The sequence below is a fragment of the Typopeltis vanoorti genome, chromosome 3 (assembly GCF_054136105.1).
Source record: "Typopeltis vanoorti isolate ZY-2024b chromosome 3, IOZ_Tvanoo_1.0, whole genome shotgun sequence".
Lineage (NCBI taxonomy): Eukaryota > Metazoa > Arthropoda > Arachnida > Uropygi > Thelyphonidae > Typopeltis > Typopeltis vanoorti.
This window is the reverse complement of record NC_143551.1, coordinates 74,802,044-74,828,397: the sequence shown is the minus strand read 5'-3', so window position 1 is coordinate 74,828,397 and position 26,354 is coordinate 74,802,044. Positions and strand designations below refer to the sequence as shown.

General features: G+C 35.5%; 1 protein-coding gene across 1 annotated transcript in view; it reads right to left on the bottom strand.

Moving 5' to 3' along the window:
- Positions 1-26,354, bottom strand: part of LOC150108272 (protein LZIC-like) — a 95,949-nt gene that overhangs the window by 12,482 nt on the left and 57,113 nt on the right. Inside the window, exons 4-5 of the mRNA XM_090415717.1 lie at positions 13,724-13,822; positions 2,382-2,559 (exon numbers count right to left, since the gene is read on the bottom strand). Coding sequence (XP_090271843.1) covers positions 2,382-2,559; positions 13,724-13,822 — 277 coding nt within the window. The remainder of the gene's footprint in view (positions 1-2,381; positions 2,560-13,723; positions 13,823-26,354) is intronic.

Below are 26,354 nucleotides of genomic sequence, written 5' to 3'. Positions count from 1 at the left end.
ATCATTCTATATTTTGATTTAACCAATAAGAATACAATTTGGTCGGCTAAATCCCAAATTGCCAGCCCATCCTCGTCCGTTCAGTATCCAAGTAGATACCCAACAGGGTGCACCACGAGAAGGTGAAGATTGGACATTAGGTCAGAAGTCCTGGTCGGTTCTCCGCATTCCTTTAAAGGCTATGTGGAGGTCTCCTCTCAGTTATACAGCTTTGACCCTTAAGCACCCCTATACTAAATAGATATAATCTTAAAACAACTCAAAAAATCATCAGTCACCTTCCCACACATCAACCCAGACAAGAAGAAATCCATAGTATTCCCATACCTTACGTCAAAGGCATCTCCGAACATCCTTCAATTTTTCAAGAAATACAATTTTGCCACTACTTACAAACCTATCAACCAAATCTATAACTTGTTACCTTCTCCTAAGGACAACCTCTCACCTCTGATGTTACCTGGCGTTTATGAGATCAAATGCTCCTGCAAATTGTCTTACTTTGGTCAGACAGGTTGGTCTGTTCAGAAACGCATCTCGGAACATCAAGACCACATTCATCTTTTAAAACTGAAGAAATCTATCTTCCAACACTGAGTTGAAAATCCAAACCATAGGAACCATTGGGAGAAGTCGAAGCTTTTACACAGATCTTTATATAAATATGAATGTTTATATAAAGAAAGTGCTGAAGCCCTACTACACAGACCAAATTTAAACCGCAACGATGTTCTTACTATTCCTAAAGTATGGGAAATTGTCATACAAAATTGTGTAAAGTAATCTTTTTTTATATATATATATATATATATATATATATATACATATACATATTCATTGTTATATAAACTTACTAAAAATCCGAGAATTATAACAAATTGAGATTTATTTGAAACGTAACATGTTTCGTCGTGAACATAGAAAGTTATTAAAAGACAACGAAAATATTGAGATACTCTAAAGCTATAATATTCGACTGTAAATTATAGTTATTAAACTTGAACTTGAGCTATAGTCCGTGTTAAAGTTCTATTGTTGTACACTTGTGTGTGTGTGTGTGTGTGTGTGTGTGTGTGTGTGTGTGGAACCACGCGATCTCCAGTATCTGATAGTAGAGCTGAAAGAGTCTAAATTATAGCTGAGATTACTGTTCATATGAAGAGGGTCCAAGGCGATTTCTTTTGACTCGACAACGTGCCATTCTACCTCATTGTGGCAAATGTGTAGGTTTGAAGTTTTCCAATTTACTTCATGTTGGCGGCTTTCGTTGTTCGTATTTATTGAAAACAGGACATGGCCTGATAGGGCAGTAGCTCTGGTTCTCGTAAGCCATGTCTCTCAGGTGTTCCTTGAGACGTAAGAGGATAGATTTCTCCGTTTGGCCATAGAAAGGTTTTCCGTACTCACATGTGACTTTGTAAACACCTGGGAATTTTAGAAGGATGTGAGATTGTTTGTAGTTGCTGAAACTTGATCTTATTTTTGGAAGAGTCGAGAAGCACATTTGTATGTTAAACTTCTTTAGGATTCTACTCGGTTTTTTGGATAGTGTGCTGATATATGGCAAGGAGATATAACCTTTGGAGTCATCCTGTGTCTCTACGTTGACGGTGGGATAACTGTTTGTTAATACTTTTTAAAGATTTGTTTTTAGAGGTCCATTTAAGATGTTGTAGTTCTTTTTTTAGTTCTTCATCTGACAGTACAGATCTTGCACGATTCGCAAGAGTTGATATAATACCGAACTTTTGTGCTGGATGGTGATGTGAGGACGCATGCAAATATCTGTCTGTGTGTGTTGGCTTTCTATTGATTCAGGCGTCTTACTTAGTTTAACATCTAGGAAACAGAGGGAACTATTTTCTTCTATCTCCATGGTCAATTTGATATCCTGATGGAGGTTGTTTAAGTGGTTGAGAAACCTGTGAAGATTCTCAATACCGTGTTCCCATATGAGGAAGATATCGTCCACATATCTAAGCCAAATTCTTGGTTTTAAACTAAAAGAAGAGATTGCCTTTTAAATCCTCAAAAAAAATGTTGGCTAATATAGGAGAGAGGGGGCTTCCCATAGCTAATCCATTGACCTGTTTATAAAGTTTACCTTTGAATTCAAAATAGCCAGAGTTTACACAGTGAGATAGTAGAGAGAGAACAATTTATTTGAAATCTTGTTCTTTAAAATATGGAGAACTTCTTGTGTTGGAATGTTGGTAAAGCCCCCTCTCTCCTATATTAGCCAACATTTTTTTCGAGGATTTTGAACAAAAGGCAATCTCCTCTTTTAGTTTAAAACCAAGAATTTTAAGACTTTAAGTCTTATGAGCCAGAGGGTTAAGGATTGTTTATCATATTTAGATTACTGGTAATTTGATACTTACGTGTTTCTTCAGAAAGTTGTTCAAATTCTTTGAGTGAAGAAGTAGAATATCTCTGAAGAAAATCTATTTCTCCAGGACTCAGAATTTCACCAAGTTTCTTGAGAGCCATAAGTATTTCTCCCTTCTGCTGAATAAATAGATCTTCTACAAGTTTGCCAATTTTAGCATCTCTTTCCAACTGTAAAGAAAGTGAACACATTATAATGGAATTATACCTCTGAATAAAGAGACTTAAAGACACAATGCAGCATGATATAATAAAATATTGGAAATCTTAAATTTAATAATACTTTCTTGGAAATACATACAGAAATACTATTTCTGTACCAGCAAATTAATGAATCTGATAAACTAAAATTCAAAGCAAGGTGAATTAGCCTTGACTGGTCAAGTGGATGGCATCTCTACTTTCCAACATGTAGTCCATAGGTTAAAATCACATTGCAGGCAAGAATCTTTTACCTAAAGACTCTATGTGAGTCTTTGTGAAATCATTCCCATACTCAGAGTGTGGGGGGCTGAAATAACTGGAAAAAAGTACCACATTTTAATCTCTAGAGCAGGAGTTTTCCCTTTAGCCATCCACAGTATTATAGATTTTACATGCTTTCAAGGAGGAAGGAGGTGGCATATCTTACCTTTTACCTATGATTTTCTGCACTATCAAATGATAGGCAAGGATTACAAAAATAACTATTTAATAGTTGTGGTCCTAATTATTCAATAGATGTACTCGGTGATATAAAAATAAAGGACAGGAGAACATGATAGTGATGCATGTTACAACAGGATCATTTGTGAGCATTACATTCCTGAAAAACAGCGTAATGGACAAATTTAACACTGTGAATAAAAAAATGGTTTTGTATTCCTCAAATTCTGCAAACATTTTAAGACAAGCCATATATATTTTTCTTCTAACATCCAAGTATTATTATTAGAATTAGAGTCTTTCATTAGCTGAATGACAATCTTTTATAAACCCCTATAAGATACCATACCATCAGGTACTTACCATCATCATTAGTCATGCTATTTCCTCCAAGTTTTCTGATATTTCTATAAATATGGGATTCATTTTCTATGTTGTTGCTTAGGCTTCCAACAAACCCAGCTTTTTTTTTTTTTTTTTTTTTTTTTTTTTTTTTTTTTTTGTATAAACCATTCTTTCAAATAACTCATGGAAAAAATCTCTTTTTCACTACAGGCACGTTTAATGGGAACATATGCGGATATTATTTGAATCCCCTCCCCCCAACTCAAGGTTGTAAATCTGTAGTACATTAGTAGCAGTAGTACTTTAACCCAATTACAAACTTTTCTAGTTATTTCCAGTCTCCAATAAGTAAGGTGGTCGATGATGAAAATCGACTACTTGAAGATATTCACAAACATCAATGTCCAGAGTGGGATTCAAACCTACAGCCTGTTAGCTGAAGAGCAGATACACTATCCACTGGGACAATCAGGCTGGCAGTTTGCCATCTGAAAATAAGTTATACCATTCTTTTCCAATTTGAAATTGGTCTCGCATCACACTACTTGATACTGCCTTTAATTTTAAAGATTTATCTGAATGTTGAGGGCAGAATAATATAGCTACTTATTCCTTTATCTGTTCACTACTGCTTGAATAATTCTTATTTAGTAGCATCTCCCCTAGTTTTAGAGTTCTTTTCTTTATCTGTGTAATGCCAACTATGTCAATATGGTATTTCTGTAATTCACATACTAGCACAGACTTGATGATATTAAATCAAATATTTCCTCTGAATATAACAGATCTTCATCAGCAAATGGACAATTCAACAAGATAGATAACTACAATTTATTTCAAAAGATAAGAGTTGTACCCACACACACATACAATACAGTAGACTGCAAAATGTGATGCTTGCCACTAATAAGCTTTGAAAAACTTTCCAATCCTCAACAAATTTGGGTGAACAAGACTGCTTCAAATTTGGGAAACATACATTTTAAGAATGTCAATCCAACAGCCAAGGCAACCCAATTTAGCTCACTAGAGGGGCAATGTTTAGGACCCTAGGCCTGTCTTCTGTTGCATTAATTCAGCCTCATTTGCTCAGTGTTAGCACCTGTGTGCACATATCATTGTTCTTTGTGATCCCTGACGATGACAATGTAACATTGCCAAACTATAGGAAGTATTAATGAAAGTTTTTTTATAATTAATATTCTAGTATATGTTGTCATTTCCTGAAAAATTAAAAGCCAGAGAAACTTAGTGATGGCAGCATTAGACCTAAATAGCCCATTAAACTGTTGAAGAAGGGTTTCAAAGCATTTAAAAAACTGTTTTTGTCATACCATGAGGTAATCACAACACATAAGTAATTCAAGACATCAGTGTTAGAAGTAAAAAGTAGTAAAAATAACAAATAAAATAGCAAAAAACAAAACAAAACAAAACATGTATGAATTTTTTAATTAACAGACTGATAAACACTAAATATATGTCATTCATCAATCTGATTCTCATCCATCCAAGATGGGTTGAATCCCTTGATTAGGGGGTTTAGGCAATTTAATGTATCTGACTTGCCTTGCCATTCCTTTGCTGCATGTTTGCTGATGTGTGTGTGTTCGTTGAGCTGGTTTGCCTATTTGTGGGATAAAAAAAAAAGTTTCCAGGAGGGAAAAACCATGCTGCTTCCATATGAAACCAGCTAAATCACCTTCAGTTTAAAAGGCCCAGATAAATGTTATTCACATCCTTGACAGGAATTCAAGCCCAGGTTTTCATCTATACTGATTGAGCTATAGAAGCTCTATATTACTCGTTATCATAATTTTCAATACTGGTAGTTACAGTGTAAAAATTAGCCATAATATTAACTAAAGCTTATAAATTTAACAGTCCTGGGATTAAACATATGGCTATGATATATTAGGTGACTATGGTAGAGTACACCCAAGCTAAGATCTGAGTGGCAAGCCAACACAACACAAAATTTTTCAAGCCCTGGTGATAGTATAAATAAATATCTGTATTATCATCACCAAGCAATATAATCAACTAATAATTTTTTCTCTTACTCAGCAGATTAAGAGCTGATACATCAGTAGATGTATCAACTCCTGATGATAGACTGCTCAGATTGCTGAAATGTTGGGTGAATGGCTATTATTACTCAATAGGTGTTATTAATTACCATACACTACAGTATGAATCTTAAAAATCTAATGCAATCTCAACAAAAATAAATAAATAAAAATAAAAAATAAAATAACAGTTTTAACACTTTCAGTTTATTATCATTCCCATCACGTATACAAGATACTTATATTATACAATTCAAATTTTAAATTCAATGTACAGTATCATACAATACAATTCAATGTACAATATTATATTATTATGGGCGACTCCAGGGAGTCCTTAAACTCATCGAGGGAGGCCCTAAACTTCATGTCCACAACTATATGACATTCTCACAGTATCTATCATACCTTGCTTTGAATTCACTCACCATCATGGTACCCACAACAGACTCTGGCAGCTTATTCCCCTCATTTACCACTCTAAAAGTAAAGAACCCAGCTCTAAAACGCTTGCTAACCACACTCTTACCCAGCTTCCATAGGTATCCCCTAGTTCTCCCACCACCAGTCCTGATCTCAAAAATATCCTCTGAATTAATCCTATAGAAACCCTTTAGCAATTTGAATGTCTCAATCATATCTCCCCTTTTCTGCCTATCAACTAATTTCTGCACCCCACAAATCTTCAACCTGTTCTCATAAGGTTCATTCCATAGACCTGCTATCATCTTGGTCACTTGCCTCTGGATCCTCTCCACCTCCTCCCCATCAAGAAGAAACCTAGGTGACCAAATCTGGCACAGTAGTCGAGATGAGGTCTTATAAAGGCTCGGTACAGAGGTACAATAACTTGCTTGTCTCTGCTCGTCAAAGTATTTTTCAACAACCAAGTGAGTTGATGGGCTGATTTAGCCACTTTTGCAATGTGCCCCCTAAACTTCATCTCCCTATCCACCAACACTCCCAAGTCCCTGGCCTCATCAATCTCCTGGAGTACAGTTCCACCAATGTGGTATACTGCTGCTAATCTTTTCACCCCAAAATGCATAACCTTACATTTTGTCACATTAAATTGACATCCATTCTCCTCAGCCCAGAACGCCAATCTATCCAAGTCGTTCTGCAAGATTTTGACATCTTCTGCATTCACTATTGCCCTACCTAACTTTGCATCATCACCGAACAAATGAACTGTTCCTCTTAGATCCTTCCCTATATTGTTAATGAACAAATTAAACAGCAGTGGTCCAAGAACAGAACCCTGAGGCACACCACACGTCACAGGCCGTCTTTTGGACTCTACTCCTGAATAAACTACTCTTTGATATCTCTCCATCAACCACCCACATATCCATCTCACCAACCCTATATCCATTCCCATATGTTGTAGTTTACGGATTAGAATTCCATGTGGTATCCTGTCAAATGGCTCAGCCAGGTCAAGCAGTATCACTGTAAACCCATTACCCTTATCCAGTTCAGCCGTCACTGTGTTATAAAACTTGAGCAAGTTACTCAAGTTACACAAGTTACTGAGGCATGATCTATCCTTCACAAAGCCATGCAGTCCCCCATACAGTATCTCATTTTCATCAATCCATTCCTGTATTTTTCCCTTGACTACTTTCTCCAAGACTTTGACAACGACTCCTGATATGCTGATCGGTCGGTAATTTGCAACAGTAGTCTTGGATCCTCCTTTATGCTGTGGAACTATTTTCCCCCTCTTTCCACACCTTCGGGACTAAACCAGACCCGAGACTCAGATTAAACAACATGGTCAAGGGCACTGGTAATTCTTTAGCTGCTTCACGTAAGACCCATGCCGGTATACCATCCAATCCCACAGATGTATTCACATTAAGGTTCTGTAATAGGATATTCAATTCCACTTCATTCATCACAATTCCCATATAAACTAATGGCGCCTTCATTTTTTCAATGTCACCACCTGGATGATATACTCTTGCAAAGTGCTCACTCAGTCCAGTGACTGTATCTATGAGGGCTCGCCTCACACGGTTTGATTTGATGTACATGTTAATATATTAGGCTCCTAAGTGAATGAACTAGTTAGTATTTGGTTGGCAAATAAGTTTGTTCGGTTTTTGCATTAGTACAAGTTTATGCCGATTCGTCTGTTGCTATTGCTGTGCTATCGTGCAACACTATTGCGCAGTTGAAAGGTGACATTTCACATAACCTTTCAGTGAATTTTTCTTCGGCCTACTTCAGTTGTGTTTATGTAAAACAACTTTTTAGAAATGGAAGGAAGTAACGTACATTACCAGAATATTTTGCTTTTTTATTTCAAAAAAGTCAAACGAGCTGCGGAGGCCCCCATAAAAAAATATGCAGTGTATAAGGGGATGGTGCCTTAACAGAACGTGTATGCCAAAAGTGGTTTGCCAAATTCTGTTCTGGAGATTTTGACGTCAGTGATGTGCCTTGCACCCAACCGAGGTTGATTCAAGTGTTGTGAAGGATATCGTCGATCAATCCATCACAAACAGTGCAGGAGATTGCTGTAGTACTGAACATATCCCATACAAGCGTTGAAAACCATTTGCACAAGCTGGGATATGTTTCAAAACTCAATGTTTGGGTGCCGCATGAATTGACTGAAGCCAATATGACTACTTGCATATCCATCTGTGATTCGCTGCGACGTTGCCAAGAAAACAACCCATTTTTGAAGCGGATGATTAAAGGAGATGAAAAATGGGTCGTGTATGATAACTTGGTACGTAAAACATCATGGGGTACAAGAGCGAACCACCGCAAACAACCTCGAAAGCGGGATTGCACCCAAAGAAGATCATGTTCTCTGTGTGGTGGGATTATAAAGGTGTTGTCCACAATGAGGTGCTACCGTCAGGCAGAATGATCGATTCAACTGTCTATTGCTGACAGTTAATGCGACTAGCCCATGCAATTAGCACAAAATGTCCTGAATTGGCAAATCGGGAAGAAGGTGTCTTTCACCACGACAACGCCAGATCCCACACATCGTTAACAACCCGGAGTAAATTGTTACGTCTTGGCTGGGATGTTTTGCCGCATCACCAGACCTGGCACCTTGACCCTCTATATATCAATGACCTCTTGCCATCTGTCTACCAACTTCATTATGCCACGTTCGTAAAACTCCTGAGGTTTACCGGTGAAAAAACTGATCCAGGTGTCTTTTGACAGCCTCCTCATTACCACTTATTCCGATCATTGCAGAATTCTCTGAATGGGAAAACCTTTGCTAATGAGGAGGCTGTCAAAAGACACCTGGATAAGTTTTTTCACCGGTAAACCTCAGGAGTTTTACGAACGTGGCATAATGAAGTTGGTAGACAGATGGCAAGAGGTCATTGATATAAAGGGTCAATATATAACTGACTAGTATGTATTATATATATTAAATAAAATGTGTTTCATTCCACTCTGAAAAACCGAACGAACTTATTTGCCAACCCAATATATCGATACCTTGATTGGATATAATATGTGAGTTATAATGATCTCTTATACTATACATTTAAAGTAATTGTCAACATTGTTTAGTCCCATGAGATAGTCTCTCTCTCTCTCCATCTTTTTCTGAATGCATATGCTGAGGTTATAGATTTGATTTCATTTGGATGAATGAACTAGTTAGTATATTGGTACCTTGATTGGATATGATATGTGAGTTATAACGATCTCTTATACTATAACTATTATTTGACACCTCCAGGGAGTCCAAAGACTCATCGAGGGAGTGCACTTACTCTACAACTTTCTGTCTCCATCACTCAACCTCATCATCTACACCAAAGCCATCTACTGTCCACCACCATCACTATTATTTTCACAGACAATCACAAACATCCATGCCCATGGCGGGATTCGAACCCGCAGCCTTTGGCTGGAGAGTGGATACACCAATCACTCGGCCAACCAGCCAGCATAGCAGAAAACATTACAGGCACTGGTGGGATTCGAACCCACGATTTCCTGTTTACTAGAGAGGTGCTTGAAACAACTAAGCCACGGCGCCTTCAAACATTTATATACATACATTTAAAGTAATTGTCAACATTGTTTAGTCCCATGAGGTAGTCTCTCTCTCTCTCTCAATCTTTTTCTGAATAAATATGCTGAAGTTACAGATTTGATTTCATTTGGGAGTTTATTGTAGCTGCTTGTCGGCAGTTATTCAAAGGGTTTATGAAAAATTTCTTTGTTTGCCTTGGGTACTAAAAGCATGTTCTGGCCGCAGCATAATCTAGTCTACATTATATACCAAGAAACTTTCAACATTCTTTTTTATGTATAATAGACAACCATAGAGATATAGTTTTTTTATTTAAGTTAAGGGATATTACATCCCATATTGTTTCTTAGCCAAATAAGAAAAAAGTTTCATGCCAAATATAGCAACTATATAAAGTTCGGCGATTCCAAGCATAAGCAAATACCTGGATAGTGCAACACCTGACCCATTTGGTAGTGCACACTGAGGCAACTCATAGTAAGGGTGGAGCAAGCTCCGATCACTGTTCTTGGTATTTGCCCATAATGTGAACTTAGCTCCTAGGAGCTGTATTACTGTTCTACATTATGAGAGAAGGTCATATAATTAGCATAGAGATATAGTTTCTGTAGTGAAAGAATATTATGCATGACAGACAGATCATTGGTTGAATGTGTGAAGTCAGTAGTGGTTATGGCTCTAATTATTCTGTTTTGTATTCTTATTAATATATAAATTCAGATTGTTGTAATAATCTCCAACTCAACAGGTGATGCCATATTGCAGTGAGGAATTTACCCAGGAATAGTATAAGCATTTTAAGAATGCTGCATTTACAAATTTTTTAACATAATATATTCTGTTAATTATGAACCTAAACTTATTTATTACGATAGTGGTGTGGGAGTTCCACTTCATATTGCTATCGATATGGATACCCAAATACTTGACTGATTGTTTTTTTGATTAAGCTATAGTTACAATTTAGGATGTCACTACATTTCCTTTCATTACATTTTATGGTTATATTGTGGTCTAGCTTATCTGTTAACGTGAAGTACATATATCTCGTTTTATCGCTATTAATGTTAAGTCCATTATTGCTAAACCGTTTACTTAGTTTTAACATATCACTATCAATCCGATTTTTTAGATCTTCGAGGATTGTTTCGGTGTGTCTTAATGTCGTGTAATCGATGAAGGATATCATTTTGCAAAAAGTTTGTATTTACATAAATCATTAGCATATATTAAAAATAGGATGGGTCTAGTACAGACCCTTGTGGGACTTCGTGTTTTATTATTTTTGTTGCTCATTTAAATGTGCTGTAGCTGGTATATTGTTTTCTATTATTCAGATAGGATTTGAACCAGTCATTAGTAATTCCTCTGATGCTGTATTTGGACACTTTCAGTAGCAATAGGTCATGATGAACATAGTCGAACGCCTTAGATATATCAAGAAAAGTGGCTGCTGTGTGCATTCCTTTATTTATTCCACTACAGACCATTTTATGAAACTCCAATAGCGTTTTTTTGGTATTGTATCCAGATCTAAACCCATATTGATTAATTGCGTAACAGGATATGGTATTTAAATAGCTATTTAAGCGTTTTTTATTAGAATTTCCATAACCTTTGAGATTGTGGATAGTATAGATATTGGTCTGTAATTTTTGATTTCATTTCTGTTACCTCCTTTGAATAGACGTACAACTGAAGCAGTCTTTAAATGTCCTATAAATTTACTGTGTTCAAAGGATTTATTAATGATATTTGTAAAGAACTGTAATTTGTGGTTAATGACAATGTTTAGTTTTTTTGACAATTACATTGTCACTTCCCATTTTTTCCCCTTTTTTTAATCCGATTACTACACTCTTTACCACTTCTTCGTTTACTTCTTTGTAGATACATGAAATTCTTAATTCACAGAAGGTGACTCACGTACTTTGTCTTTTCTGCAGGGTCGAAATCACAACTACCATAGTTTGTAAGGTGATTGTTCATTTTGTTAAGTACATCAGGGATGTGATTTCTCTCTGGGAATTCGCGTGTTTTTTGCTTTGTGTTACCTATTATCATATTAACCAACCTCCATTCTTTATTTTTATCATTATTACAAGAAAGAAATTTTGATAGAAGAAAATGTTCTTTTGCCTGTTTTATTTCTTCCTTTAGATGTTTAGCGAAATTTTTGTAGTCGTGTTCAAACATTAAATTGTATGAACACGACATATGTTATCCAGTGTGTGTGTGTGTGTGTGTGAACATCCATTTTTGTAGTAACTCTTTTGTGATATTGTGATTTGCTGTCTGCATATTTAATCATTTTGATAAATTCCTCATATAGCTGATTTATGTCTAATATGTCGGTTTGAGGCAGTTGATGATGTTTTATGTAGTTCTCAAATTTATTATAACTGGTGCCAATTTCGAATTTTTTACGACTACCTGCACAGCTCGTGTCAACGCTATTAGGTAAGGATAGTTTCAACAGTATCGAATGGTGATCTGTTATTTTGCTGAAGTAGATTGTAGCCTCATAGGCAATTCTGTTTCTTATGAATATCTGATCAATACAACTTGCTGAGTTGTTCGCTTCTCTCGTATTGCCATCGATGTAAACAAGAAACCCACGAGTAGATAATATATTTTTATATTCTTCAGTTTTACTATTACTCTTATAAAGATCCAAATTTATATCCTCCACTAGTATGACACTGTCGTGTTTTAAGTTTTTTAGGACATTATTTAGCTCTGATAGAAAGATATCAACTAGGCCAGTTGTGCATGATATATAGCAAATATATATATACTCATTGCTGTGTCATAAATCATTACAGTTTCAGCGCTTTGCATTTTTGATTCCAGTCTATGAAATTTATAAATATTTTTTCTAGCATGTAGAATTAATCCACCTGAACGATTATAGTCACTATCATAATACATGTCGTAATTTGCAAGAGAATAACGATCAACCTCAAGTTGTTTGATCTATATTTCACTTAAGACTTAGTATACATCTATATATATGATTGGATTTCTGTGAAAAGTAACATTAAATGATCAAAATTTGACCTTATCAACCTAATATTGACATGATATATGTTGAAATTCTTGGATGAGTTTGTAGTAGTGTCAAAAATTTTTTTTATGGAAGTTAGATTATATAGTTTTTTACAGTTTACAGTTGCATCAGAATCTAAGCTATTCATGTAGAATCTTAAATCCATTTAGGTCTTCATTGTTCCAGTTATTTATAGGTGACATTTAGATTTACTGCCTTCTTTGACTGAGTTCGTTGAGGTTGCCCGGTGTTTTTATCCATATCACTATTATGTTGTTCTTTCTCATGAATAGTTTGCTATCTCTTACCAATATATATTTGGCTGGACCACTTGCTCTCTTTTGTTTTGCTTCATAAAGAAGTTGCTAATTAAGTTTGGTCAAGTGTTTGTGCTAACAGGTACGAGTTTTAACTGTTCATCAAATTGTTGAGCTGTAATCTTGAGTTTTCTTGCCTCCGTCATCCATTTATTTTTAATATTCTTGCTTTCTAGTTGAATAATAACCGGCTTGATGTCTGTTTTCTACTTGTGGGTACTCTGTGGACGTGCAAGATGTCTTCCCTTTTTACTCCAAGTAGATTCACCAGTTTTTCAGTTATAATATGCAAGTTTTCATTCTGAGCTTCTGGTAGACCGTTTAATTTGATATTGTTCAACCTGGAGCACTGCTGAATTTCATTAACTTCCTATTTCAGGTTGTTCATTTGAGATTTCAGTGTTTTATTTTCGTTTGTTAGTTCTGTGTTTTAAGTGCATAGATCCTTAATTAGTTTTTCATTGCATTCAGCTTTGTTCTTTAGATCTTGAATGCATGCAAAACTCCAGCGATGCCTTCAGTTCATTTATTTTGGCTTTAAATAGTACTTCTAATTCCCTTCTTATCGCGGAGTTATTGTCTTTAATTTCTAATTTGATGGCATTTAGGTCTTCTAAGATCTGTTCCCTGAAGTTTCTTAGGGAAACCCTCACGTCAGCTTCTCTGTCATCTTTGTTTAATGCTTTAGTTAAATCTAAACCGTTGCTGCTTCTATTTAGTTTACTTGTAGTTTTAAGGTTGCTAAGGTTGTAGTTTTAAGAAAAATAAGCATCATCTTTCAAAATAAAGCAAGCCTATAGCATATAAGAAAATTATATTTAAACTGGAAACATGGGACCAGTTGGGTTATATCTTGAATCAGATTGAAAACATATATACTCACCTCAGCTAATCTTTCTCTTAACTGCCCAGGCTGTTTTTTCGCAAACATGGAAATAACTTCTGGAGTTTTGAATGCTTTACTGATTGCTGCTTGAATAGCCTAAATCGTGAATAATAAACCATATCAAAAGTGGCATACAGTATAAATAAAACATTCCAAAATTTATTAAGAATGTGATGTTTCAGCTGTTGTGGAGTTTACATTCCACATGGAAGGTTAACATTTCAGTACATAAACATTTCCTTGAATTGGTAAATTTTATTCAATGTTTGTTTTGGTGATGACTGTTGCTTATTTCCTATAATGTTTTTTTTTTTTTTTTTTTAATCTTATGAATGTCATTAATGATATGAAGTCACAAATAAATGTCAGCGAAATTGTTAACAAGTGGAACAGAATGCCACTTTGGAAATATCCAGACTAAAGCAAATCATCTGGCAGATGATGAAGAAACTGGAAAATGTTGAAAGCAATTAGATAGGCATTGGGAGGACAAGATAAACAGCAAAATGAGAAATAAAGCAATGAATCAGGTAGGTAAAATTGATTATAAAAAGGATTATTATTATAAGGGTAGTGGAATAAAGGAAACCCACACAACCATTATTCACACAATACCTATCATACCATTCTTTATACTTATTCACCATTGGAGCACTCCATACCTCTAATAGTCCATTCCACTCATTCAACAGTCTCCAAACAAAGAACCCAAGCCACATACTCTTAATAACCACACTTTTACACAACTTTCAGAGGTGACCCATATTCTGCTACTACTACTCATGTATTGAAAAATTTTTTTCTGACAATATTATGTCATTCTTATAAAAAGAAAGATATTATATGGTATGGAGATTCAATTATAAAAATGTAAATGATAACTTCGCGTTTACCAGGTGCTAAATTAAAATTACAAAAAAAATTAATGTAACAGAAAAACAGGCCTTTGAAGGTTGTAAGTGCAGGCAGCATGAATGAATTCAAGAAAAAGGTATAATAGCTGGTGCAGGAGAGTTGTTCTTCCCCCTGTGACTCCCTGGAGGTCTCTTAAAATGTTTCATTTCTGATCAAATGTCATCTATCCAGTTAACATTTCACATTTCAGATTTTTGATTCCTCAAGAACTGATTGTAATCCTTTTGAATAGTTTCTACCATTGTTCTGCGATACCTCTGGTTTTATTTAGCAATCGTTAATAGTAACCAAATATCTGTCAGTTTTCATGTTATCTTTAATGATCTATGATTCCTTTTGGGTACTCTTTCTTTTATTTTTAAGCTTTTCAACAGCCTCCACAACATTTTTCAAAACATTCTAATATTTATCTTCTGTATTCTTACCAAAGTCCTCCTATTGTTTTGCTTGTTTCAGACACAGCTTCGCTCTCTGACATTTTCCTTTATATTCTCTCAGAGCACATGTGGACATGCTATGAACTTTCGATGTGCTTTTTTCTTTTCCATGACTGCCTCTAACTTCCTAAGTCCACCATGTAGGTCTCATTTTTCTATCTTTGCAGACAACTTCACCACATCCTTTTCTGAAAGAATCCAATGCCCTCCTCCTCAGTCTGCCACTGAGTTCAAGGTTTGATTATTGTTTGAAACTCCTTCATTTCCTCCAATAAGATTTGTATACTACACTTCACCTCCAAAATCTGTTCAACTTTAACTCTTTCTAAAACTTTCTTACATATTTCCTGTTCAATGTGATATTCAGTTTTAGCCTGCTCGATTGGTGATCACTTCCTATTTCAAATCTCCCATACTACTCTTGTTCCCTGAACAAGCATGAAGATCATTATCAGCAATAACAAAGTCAATGATACCTTGTTTCTTATCTTCTCTCCATATCATGAACAGAAATCCAGCATGTCTTTACTGTTACCCCTACTACAGTAACAGTAAAAACATGTCACCCCTTTCTTTAAATTTTCCATAAACATTTCTATATGTATCATATTCATTTCCTACGCTGCTGTTTAGATCTCTAACAAGGAACAACTTCTCCTTTTTTATATCAGCTGCTTTCTCTAATAAACTTGAAAAATTTCTTCACTTCCTCCTCAACAGAACCTTCTGTTGAACCATAGGCACAAATAAGCATCACTGTTCAATTCATCATTTTGATGTCTGCCCACATCACTACTTGATGCTGCCTGCCATTCAAGATTATCCATGTTTCATGTTAAATATTATTGGAACCCCTTCCTTTCCCCTGATCACTAATGCCTGAATATAACATTTTGTATTTGTTATTTAGCAGAATCCATTTCCTTTTGACTTCTTTATTCTGATATTACCAATTCCAATTGTTTGCCATTCATTTCTTTTCTGTTAATGTTTCTGGTCTCACACACACACACATTCTTGAATGCTCATAATAAAACTTAATAGAATAATTACAGTACAAACAGAAATAATTAAACAGCAGATTTAACTGTTTCAATATTTCATCTCTGTCACAGAGACATCTTCAGGAATGCAATGTTAAAATTGTAATAACACACAAATTCTCTGTACTGCTTTCAAGCTTTGTTTGAAGCTGGCTCTTCCTTCTTTGCTCTCCTAAGGATTCACTTTCTTCCCTCTCTGTTCCAGGTGTTTACAGGGTTCCTTGTTCTTGCAAACTTATCATATTATGGTCAGACTGGAAGATATGCTAACATCCACCCAGATGAACACACAAAATACACCCACCGCCACAACTATGTGTCAGTCGGGTCTAGCTGACCATGCCTTGCACAGAACCAGATGGAAGAAATCTATTATGCTCCATCTCAGTAAATAAAAAATTGAAAGACTCTTTTTAGAATCAGAAGCAGATTAAAAAACAGCCTAATCTTAATAAATATGGTTATGTTAAACCTCCCAAGATTTGGGAAATTTTAATTCTTAGGCTTCCTACCCAACCATAGAGGGCATCCATCATAGGACTTGAGTATTTATACAGTTTAATTTCATTTATTTTGCTTATTGTTTCTTGTGTGTTATTAAGATTTTAACACTGTATTCCTGAAAATGTCTGCGACAGACAAAATTATTGAATTAAACTTGCTGTTTAATTATTTCTCTTTGTGCTGTAATTATTCCATTAAATTTTATGATGAGTGTAAACCAGCATCTAAGCCTAAATATGCATTTACTCTTGCATGCTATGATGTCAAATTCCTAATATTCTTAATTTTTATGGAAGACACTAATGCTTTTCTCTCAGAATTCTCATTCATGGCCTCTAGTCTTCAGTCAACTGTTTTATTTGAAACTAAACTTTCAGATCTAAAGTTAAAACTGGTTTAAACAGAGTCTTATTTCTTTATCATGCATGTTTAGGCTAATTTCTCTTATTCAATGTAAATTTATTCATCTGGCTCACCAACATACCAGCTTTGCTTATTCTATTATCTATTTCCAATTTACAATCTTTACTCAAAATTGAGCCTAAACAGAAGAAAAGTTTTACATGTTTACCATGCTCTTTTCTGTTTTCACAGTTTGTCATTTTAGTGCTGATTTTCATTTCAAATTTGTCACAGTAGTCAATTTAGAGTCCTGAAAACTTGGGCCAGCAGTGGGCCAATAGTATTATTATCAGAGACTTCCAGGGAGTCAAAAACTCATCAAGGGAGGCTATAAATCACTCCAAAACTAGCTGTCATACCTTAACATGTTCACATTGGGGCAATAGCAGCTCACTTGCCATGAACCTAACCACCTGGAGGAAGCAAGATAAATTACAGGCAATTTCGTTCCTGTGTATCATTGGACATGCAGCTTTTTGTAATGGTTTCTTTGATTGTAACTAATCCTGGATTGAGGAGAGAGAGAGAGATAGGTGATAAGGAATGTTCTTTTTAGAATATATTAAAAAAACAATAATTAAAGAGAATGATATATTTGATTATTAGTTACTATACTTGATTTACTAAAAGACGTAAAGAATAGCAAATATAAGATTCTCGTAGACAGGCTTATAGGTTGGTTATGCATTTCTAAATCACTTAGGGAATTGAACAACATAGATTAGAATATGAATTAAATTAAACTTTAATAAATATTTCCGATATTTCGGCAACGTCACATTGCCATTTTCAAAAGGAACTTACAAAAAGGTATGTGCACGCAGGCACTACAACACAGTAACTAAGAATGAAGATATGAAGCTATCATTCTCCTAGAAGTCCTGATGGTGCCCTCTAGCGGGCTAAGTAGGTGTTCTTGGCCGTTGGGCTGAAGGTCTGCTGATGTATGCCTCCCAAATTTGGGGCAGTCGCATACAACCAAATTTGTTGAGGTTAGGAGAGTTTCTTAGGGCTGAGGCTGATTCCATAAATAGTCTTTCAAATTTATATTTGCTACGGTGTATTACTGTAGCTTTCTTCCACCGTATTCTGTGGCGTGTATCCAGAGCATGGTCTGCAAGACCAGAATGGCTGTACTTGTGAAACCGGATGTAGTCCTTATGTTCAGAGATTCTGATATTCGCTGTCCTGCCTGTTTGGCCAAAGTACGACAGTTTACAACTGCAAGGGACGACCTGGTATACACCAGGTCGGTCTAGGGGAAGTGGTTGGTCTTTGGTGGAGCGGATAAGGGATGCCAATTTTCTGTAAGGCCTGTAACAGGAGGTGAGGTCATGTTTTTTTAAAATTTTGGTAATTTTTTCCGAGGGGCCTCGGATGTAGGGAATGGTGATGGATTTAGAGTAATCTTTGTTGTGGAGGGGGGGGGGGCTGTGGTTTGTAGGTTTTAATATTTTTTGGATTTTTTTGGGGGGGGGGGGGTAGCCATTGGCTGAGAAAGTGTTGAGGATGTGATTTAATTCAGTGTTTAGGGCCATGTCGTTAGAACAGATTAATTTAGCCCTGTTGTATAGTGCTTTTACCACTCCATATTGTTGTGAGGGGAGGTGGTGAGATTGTTGGTGAATGTATCTGCCTGTATGGGTGGGTTTTCTATAAACTGAGAAAACCAAGGTTCCATCAGGCTGGAGGGTGACTAGTGTATCTAGGAAAGGGTGGCTGTTGTTTTCCTCTTTTTCCAGGGTGAACTTGATTCTGGAGTGTTGGTTGTTTAAGTGTGTAAGGAAAGAGAGGAGTGTTTCAGAGCCATGTGGCCAAATAGCAAACACATCATCAATGTAGCAAAGCCATATGGTTGGTTTTTGTGGGGCAGAGGCTAAGGCTTTTTCTTCAAAGGTCTCCATAAAGAAATTGGCCAAGGGTGGGGAGAGTGGAGAACCCATGGCTGGCCCCTCTATTTGTTTGTAGAATTTTCCCTGCCAAACGAAATAGCCTGAGTTCATTGTGAACTGAAATAGGGCTGAAATATCGGGAAAAAATTTAGCTTGGATTAGCTCTAAAGTTTCCTTGAGTGGGACATTTGTGAATAAGGAGGAGACGTCAAAGCTGACCATTATGTCAGTATGGTGGAGTGTAAGGTTTTCTATGCTGGCTTTGAAGTGGGCTGAGTTTTTTATGTGTGATGGTGTGTTGCCAGTATAGTGTGTGAGCTCTTTGGCCAAATGTTTAGCTAATTTGTATGTGGGGGAATCAATGCCATCCACTATGGGAAGTAATGGCACATTTTCTTTATGTATTTTTTGGGGTCCGTAAATACAGGGGGGGGGTACAGAGTTAAATGGCTTTAATCTGTTGGTAACTTCTATAGGCCAAGAAGTGACTTTCTTAAGGAGTCTGTGAAGTTTTATGATTTGGGAGTTGGTGGGATTGTAATTGATAGGGAGGTAAGTAGCCCGATCTAATAGAAGAGCATTAAGCTTACCTTTGTAGTCTTTTTCATTAAGTACTACAGTTGCATTTCCCTTATCTGCTTTGGTGATAACTAATTCTTTATTATTCCTCATTTCCTGTAGAGCTTTAAATTACTTGTTGGATATGTTGGTACTTTGTCGTACTTTGGCCAAACAGGCAGGACAGTGAATATCAGAATCTCTGAACATAAGGACTACATCCGGTTTCACAAGTACAGCCATTCTGGTCTTGCAGACCATGCTCTGGATACATGCCACAGAATACGGTGGAAGAAAGCTACAGTAATACACTGTAACAAATATAAATTCGAAAGACTATTTATGGAATCAGCCTTAGCCCTAAGAAACTCTCCTAACCTCAACAAATTTGGCTGTATGTGACTGCCCCGAATATGGGAGGCATACATCAGCAGACCTTCAGCCCAACGGCTAAGAACACCTACTTAGCTTGCTAGAGGGCACCATCAGGACTTCTAGGAGAATGATAGCTTCATATCTTCATTCTTAGTTACTGTGTTGTAGTGCCTGCATGCACATACCTTTTTGTAAGTTCCTTTTGAAAATGGCAACGTGACGTTGCTGAAATATCGGAAACATTTATTAAAGTTTAATTTAATTCATATTCTAATCTACGTTGTTCAATTCCCTAAGTGATTTAGAAAAGCAAATATAAGAGAAAGAAAGAATAAGCATGAATAAAAACACTTTCAGTACTGTAAAATGGATTATGAATAATTTACATCTGTGATATTATATATACATGTATGTTATAAGTATCTGAGAGTGGAGTGAAGAATACGTGATCTTATAAACTCTAGACTTGCATATTTGCATTTATTGATGGGCATAATTTAAAAAAAAAAAACAAAGTTATGAATAAATGAAAAGGGATTTGTTTGCGAAATATAAATCACTAACCAATAAGAAACAGTGACTGGACACATTGCCAGCTCAATAAATAACTATAGGCAGGGGCTTATCCAATGATCTAATAATCTGACCAGATGATTCATGTGAGCATGGCAGGAATGCATGTGGGTTGATGAAGCGGCAAATCATCTTGTACAGTTTGTGTTTGTAATGTGTATTTCTTTTTTTTTTTTTTATTTCACTTTAATTTCTAATAATTCTTTTATTTACTAATGATCAGTGTATTTTTACATAGTAGTATAACATATACATAAATAATTTTGTTCTAAATAAGTTTAATTCTTGGAATTCACTCAGGATCGTGCAACACCTGCCTGGAGTTGCATAATCCTGAGTTGTAGATAAGCACTGATCTGCATACCTGTTAGTTTCTTTCTCTTAGCATAAATTCCATTAGGTCATCAATTAGAAATGCAGAATACACTGCAGATGGATTTTCTGCATCAAGTGGTAAAAGTAGCTCATCTTCTCTAATGTACTCCTGAATGGTACTGCCACGTTACTTACCAGATTCCCCTCGTTTGAAACTGAAAATTCAGAAACCTTATTTTGTGAAATATCTTCCTCGTCAGATGAGGAACTGCTCTGTAAATAAAATAACCAATTGAAATCATCATCTGAATTATTCACTACTACATCTTCAAAAATTCGAATTGCATCAGATGCACTTTTGTTTTTCTTTTTGACAGCAGTTCAGGAAACTCATCATAGAACATGTGGAATTCCTACATATGTTTCTAGTTTTTTGGCTTTCATATGATGCATTCTTCTTCTTATAGAATATAGGATTCATTTTCAGTTAGGAATAGCTCACTATATAGAGAAGTGGTTCTTAAACAATTTTCCCTTGAACACTGGTGTTCCATGAACTGGTCACAAGTGTTCTGCTGGTGAAAAATGCCACATGACACAGTTCTGAATGAAATTGGCTACTCTGATCTAAAGAACTGAAGACTGCTATATCTTCAGTTGTTAGGATCTCAGTGTCTTGTACGCAGGAGAAAAACTATCCAGCTCAATGGTTCCCGCTAAGTTGAAATGCCACTTTACTACAAAGCATGCCAATCTTGCTTCAAAAACTAAATTTCAAGAGATTGTTGGACATGCAAGTTAAACAAAAATATTTTGAAAAGATTGTTAAAATTTCTGATAAAGCACAACTTGCATCATATAAGGTAGCTGAATTAATTGCTATAAAATTAAAACCACATACTATAGCAGAGTCTCTTATTTTACCAGCATTTTGTGAAATAGTAAACATTATGTTTGGCAACGAAGCAAAAAAGGAAATTATGAAAATTCCTCATTCGGATGATAGAATAAAAAATAAAATTAAAGATATGCCAGATGATATTGAGAAAACAATTACCAATAAACTCTCCAAACAACATTTTGCTTTACAAATTTTGAATCCACTGACATTAGTGGTAAAGCTCATATACTAGGATTCGTTCGTTTCATTAATGAAAACAAAAACAGTGAAACTGATTTTTGTTTTCATTATGGATTTATTTTATTTTTTTGGATTTATTACCCTTGCAAAGAAAATAAACCCAAATATCATATTATTATTATTATTATTATTACACGACACCTCGAGGGAGTCCAAAGACTCATCGAGGGAGGCCACCCACTCCACAGCTCTGTCTTTACCACTCAGTCTGCCAATCTTTATCTGCACGATTTCAATCGAAGGTGAGTTAGCCGATCTCATATGGAGGTAGCAGGGTTTTTTCACCCAGAAACTCGGGTTTTTCATCCCGCATACAGACAAATCGGCCCTTCAGAACATACGCAATTTACAGACAAAAAAAATACTAGTTGTGGTGGCTGGTAGATGGTGTTGATGGAGATGATTCGTAGTAGAGGTTCGGTGTAGTGGTTGAGACAGCTGTAGATGTCCTCCTGCGATGAGTCTTCGGACTCCTTGGAGGTGTCAGGAATAATAATAATAATAATAACTACAACGAAATGAAACTACACCAATGCCATCTACTGTCCACCGCCATCAGTATTTTCACAGACAATCACAAACATCCATGCCCTTGGCAGGATTCGAACAACCCACAGCCTTTTGACTGGAGAGCAGATACGCTAACCACTGATATGCTATGCACTGTTTTTTTGCACAGAGAATCCCTAATTTCAAAAACATTACCAGCAATATTAAAACCTGTACTAGACCAAGTTGTAAATATGGTAAATTACATTAAGTCAAGGCCTTTAAAAGCATGCCTTTTAAAAAAACTTTGCATATCTATGGAAGCCAAGTATGAATCTTTGCTTTTGCTGAAATAAGATGGTCATCCAGGGATAAAGTGCTATTCCGAATTTTAGAACTTAAGAATGAATTATTGGCCTTTTTTCAAAATAAAGGTACAGATGCTTTTGTAAAATGTCTTCAAAATGGTATTTGGTGTGCTAAAATGGCATATTTAGCCGATATTTTTAATTACTTAAATAGTGTTAATATAAGCATCCAAGGAAAAATGAAAATATTTTGACATCCACTGACAAATAGTCAGCTTTTCAGAAAAAAGTATCTCTTTGAAAAAACAGCATATCAGAAAAAAATACAGTAGATATATTTCCTTTGCTCTACAATAAAAATTTTAACATTTAACAGCATTGGAAGAAAAGATTTCAAGTTACTTTCCTTCCTTAAATACAATTATGACTGGATAAAATCCATTTGGTGCAGTTAATACATCAAGTTGTGAATTTTTGTTACAAGAAGAAGAACATTTACAAGTTACATTGTCAACAGATCATACTCTAAAAATGAAATTCTCTGAAATAACTCGAGGAATTTTGGATTTTTGTCCAAGCCAAATACCCAGCTCTCTCCACAAGGGCACTGAAAATTTTGTTACAGTTTCCAACATCATATTTGTGTGAACTCGGTTTCTCAATATTAACCAATATAAAAACTAAAAAGCGTGAAAGACTTACTAATATAGACAAAGAGATGAAGATAGATATATCACATATTAGACTTCATATTGCTGAAATATGCAATAGCCGATAAGCTCAAGTATTGCATTAAAATAAGTTCTATTTTTATAAAAGGGAAGTCCATGCATATTTTCAATGTTAGTTTTATGACCCTAATGCTTTTGGTGTTCCCCAAATTTTTCTTATAATCAAGTGTTCCGTGACTTCGAAAAGGTTAAGAACCACTGATATAGAGTGATCAACACACTCTCCCCAACAGCCACTATACTGCAGATGCAAGAAAAACAAGTTTTATTGTATCACTGAAAAAAAGGTACAGAGACAATTGCAGTCTGTGTAATATATTTTTCAACAAATAGAGCAATTAGAGACAAATGGGATAAAAAAAAAAAACAGCACTACCTAATAAAACGCATGTCCCCAGCCACAGAAACTGCTGCACAGACTCAAGCAAAACCGTTTGTTATACCACTAAACAGCATCTAACTAAAAACAATTGTCCTAACATTTGTCCAAATTTTCAATTACAAGAAATAAGTGTTTGTTTAATTGCATTTGAAATTTTTGATACCATTAAGACATATCACAAATGCTAACTTCAAATAAAATTCTACCAAAAGAGTTGCAACTAACATGCCATATAAACTTTGCATATTGAGTCTGCCCACCCAATGTAGAAACAGCACACAAACAGTAATGAGAAGTCCCATCAGTATGATAAATGTGTGAAACACTTCTAGACATAAACATGTTAAATTCGTTCATACTAGATGCACTCACGAGCCCTAAAAGCAAACTATTCCACTCACTCACTGCTCTGTGAGAGAAAACCTAGCTCTTTCCCCTTTCTTGACTGCAAACAAACTAAACTTCCATGGATGCCCCCGTGTTCTCTCACCACCTTCCATATAACAAAAAATTTCAGATAACCCCATAACACCTATTCAAAACTTTATAGAACTCTATCATATCACCCCTTTTGCTCCTGTTAACCAGAATCTGTAATCCACATACCTGAAGTCTGTCCTCATAATCTAAATCCTATAATCAGGATATAATCTTTGTTATACTCTTCTTTGCACCCTTTCCCACAGCTTCTTTATCCCCTTGGAACCCAGGAAACCATATCTATGCACAATAACCCAGGTGTGGTCTTATTATAAAGAGGCAAAATGATTTCCTTATCGTTACATGTTAAAGTTCACTTCAACATTGCAATTATCCTCGAAGTTGTATTTGCAACTTTTGCTACGTGACCTTTGAACTTCAAATTCCTATCCACCATTACGCTGTTACACCTGATATCTTGGGAATATAGTATTTTCAGCTATCATGGTGTAACATGAAGAATAAATATCATAAATTAAAACCCCTGCATAAGAAAATGAATTATTTAATGGAAAATTTCTTGCATCCAGTAAAATGTATAAAACGTAAGGGTTGTTGTTAAAATAGCTGATAAAGGAAGGAATGTATTAATATTGTATTATGACTTAAAATAAGGAATTCTAACTAAATAAGTAGCTAACAAAGGAAAGTATAGATTAATATTGTAATACGATAAAAAAAATGAGAGAGTTAAGTAAATAAGTAGAAATGGGTGAGTCATAAAATATGTTATGTGAGAGATTAAGTTATTAAGTAGAATTCATAGAAAAGGTTTGAAAGGGGATTAAGTCAGGCTAGCACAAGAAAAGAAAAGCTATCGCTTAGGGCCGATCCCCGGATTGAAACATTGAGAACGGGCTTGCCGATCAATTGACGTTTGGCGAGAAAACGCCACCCTAATTGGTTGATGATTAAAAAACAAGTAGAAGGAGGAGAAAGGAAGTAAGAAAAGGGGAGCAGCTATAAAAAAAGGTTGGTAATCCCCTGGAGAAGACCTTTTTTTGGATAGTCACTTTTGGCCTTGGAGTTTGGTTTTGATTCCAGTGGAGTTCACGGGGTTTTCCTGAGTGGCGACAGGGGTGATATCTCCTCGTCACAACACGGAAACGAAAGTGAGCGGGATTTCGATTCCCGTTTTCCCAAGTAGGAAGCAAAGGAAAAATTGCCATAGAGTCCTAGAAAAGGAGGGATCTTCTTCGTTTTGACGCTAGTGATAACTGCGCAAAGCAGAAAGCTGTAAAGAGATGGATGTCCTCATTGCTGATAGTAGAGCAAATATATGTGTGTTAAAGTATTCCAGAGTTACGAGAAGTTATACCAAAGGTTCGTTTGGAAAAGAATAAAGGCCCATACGAAAAGCTCAAGAAAGGTACTGTAAATCATAACCTATGTTAGCTAGAAATTTGTCTGTGAAAAGTATCGTGATTCCAATATAGAACTGTCGAAGTTATACTAGGACTTTAGTATATGATAGAATGTGTTATGTGTAGATTGGCTAGTGTTAAAGATTTGTGAATGATTAAGAGTCCTAAGGTATTTTTGCATGCCTATTATATTGCACAAGATATTTAAATGACATAATTGTGTGTTAGCGCAAATAACGGTATAACGGAATAGTGTGAATTAAGTAATTACGTAGCCTAAGGATTGAATGCCTAATGTAATGTATAAAATAATTGAAATGTCACAAGTATGTGTTAGCAGTGAATAACTTGTTAATCTACTTCAGTATGAAAAATCAGATAGTGTGAATTGATCTAATTTGTTCACATCAGGTGAATTCATGAATTAATGTGTATGGCGGCATAATCACAAATAGCCATATTGCTTGTAATGATTTAATGTTAGTCTATAAGTATTTAATTTAGTATTTGAATTGTACCATGTTTGGAAACTTAATAAACCTTTTGTTCAATGATAAAAGAGTTGTCTGATATTACTAATTCAATGCACCGCTTAAAATCATTGTACCTAATCAGGCGGGAAATTTAATGTTGAGGAAAGAGATTAAGAGTCACGACTGCAACAATATTTAAATACTAAGAGATATATTCGAGATTGACTTTCTCCTTATTCATGACAA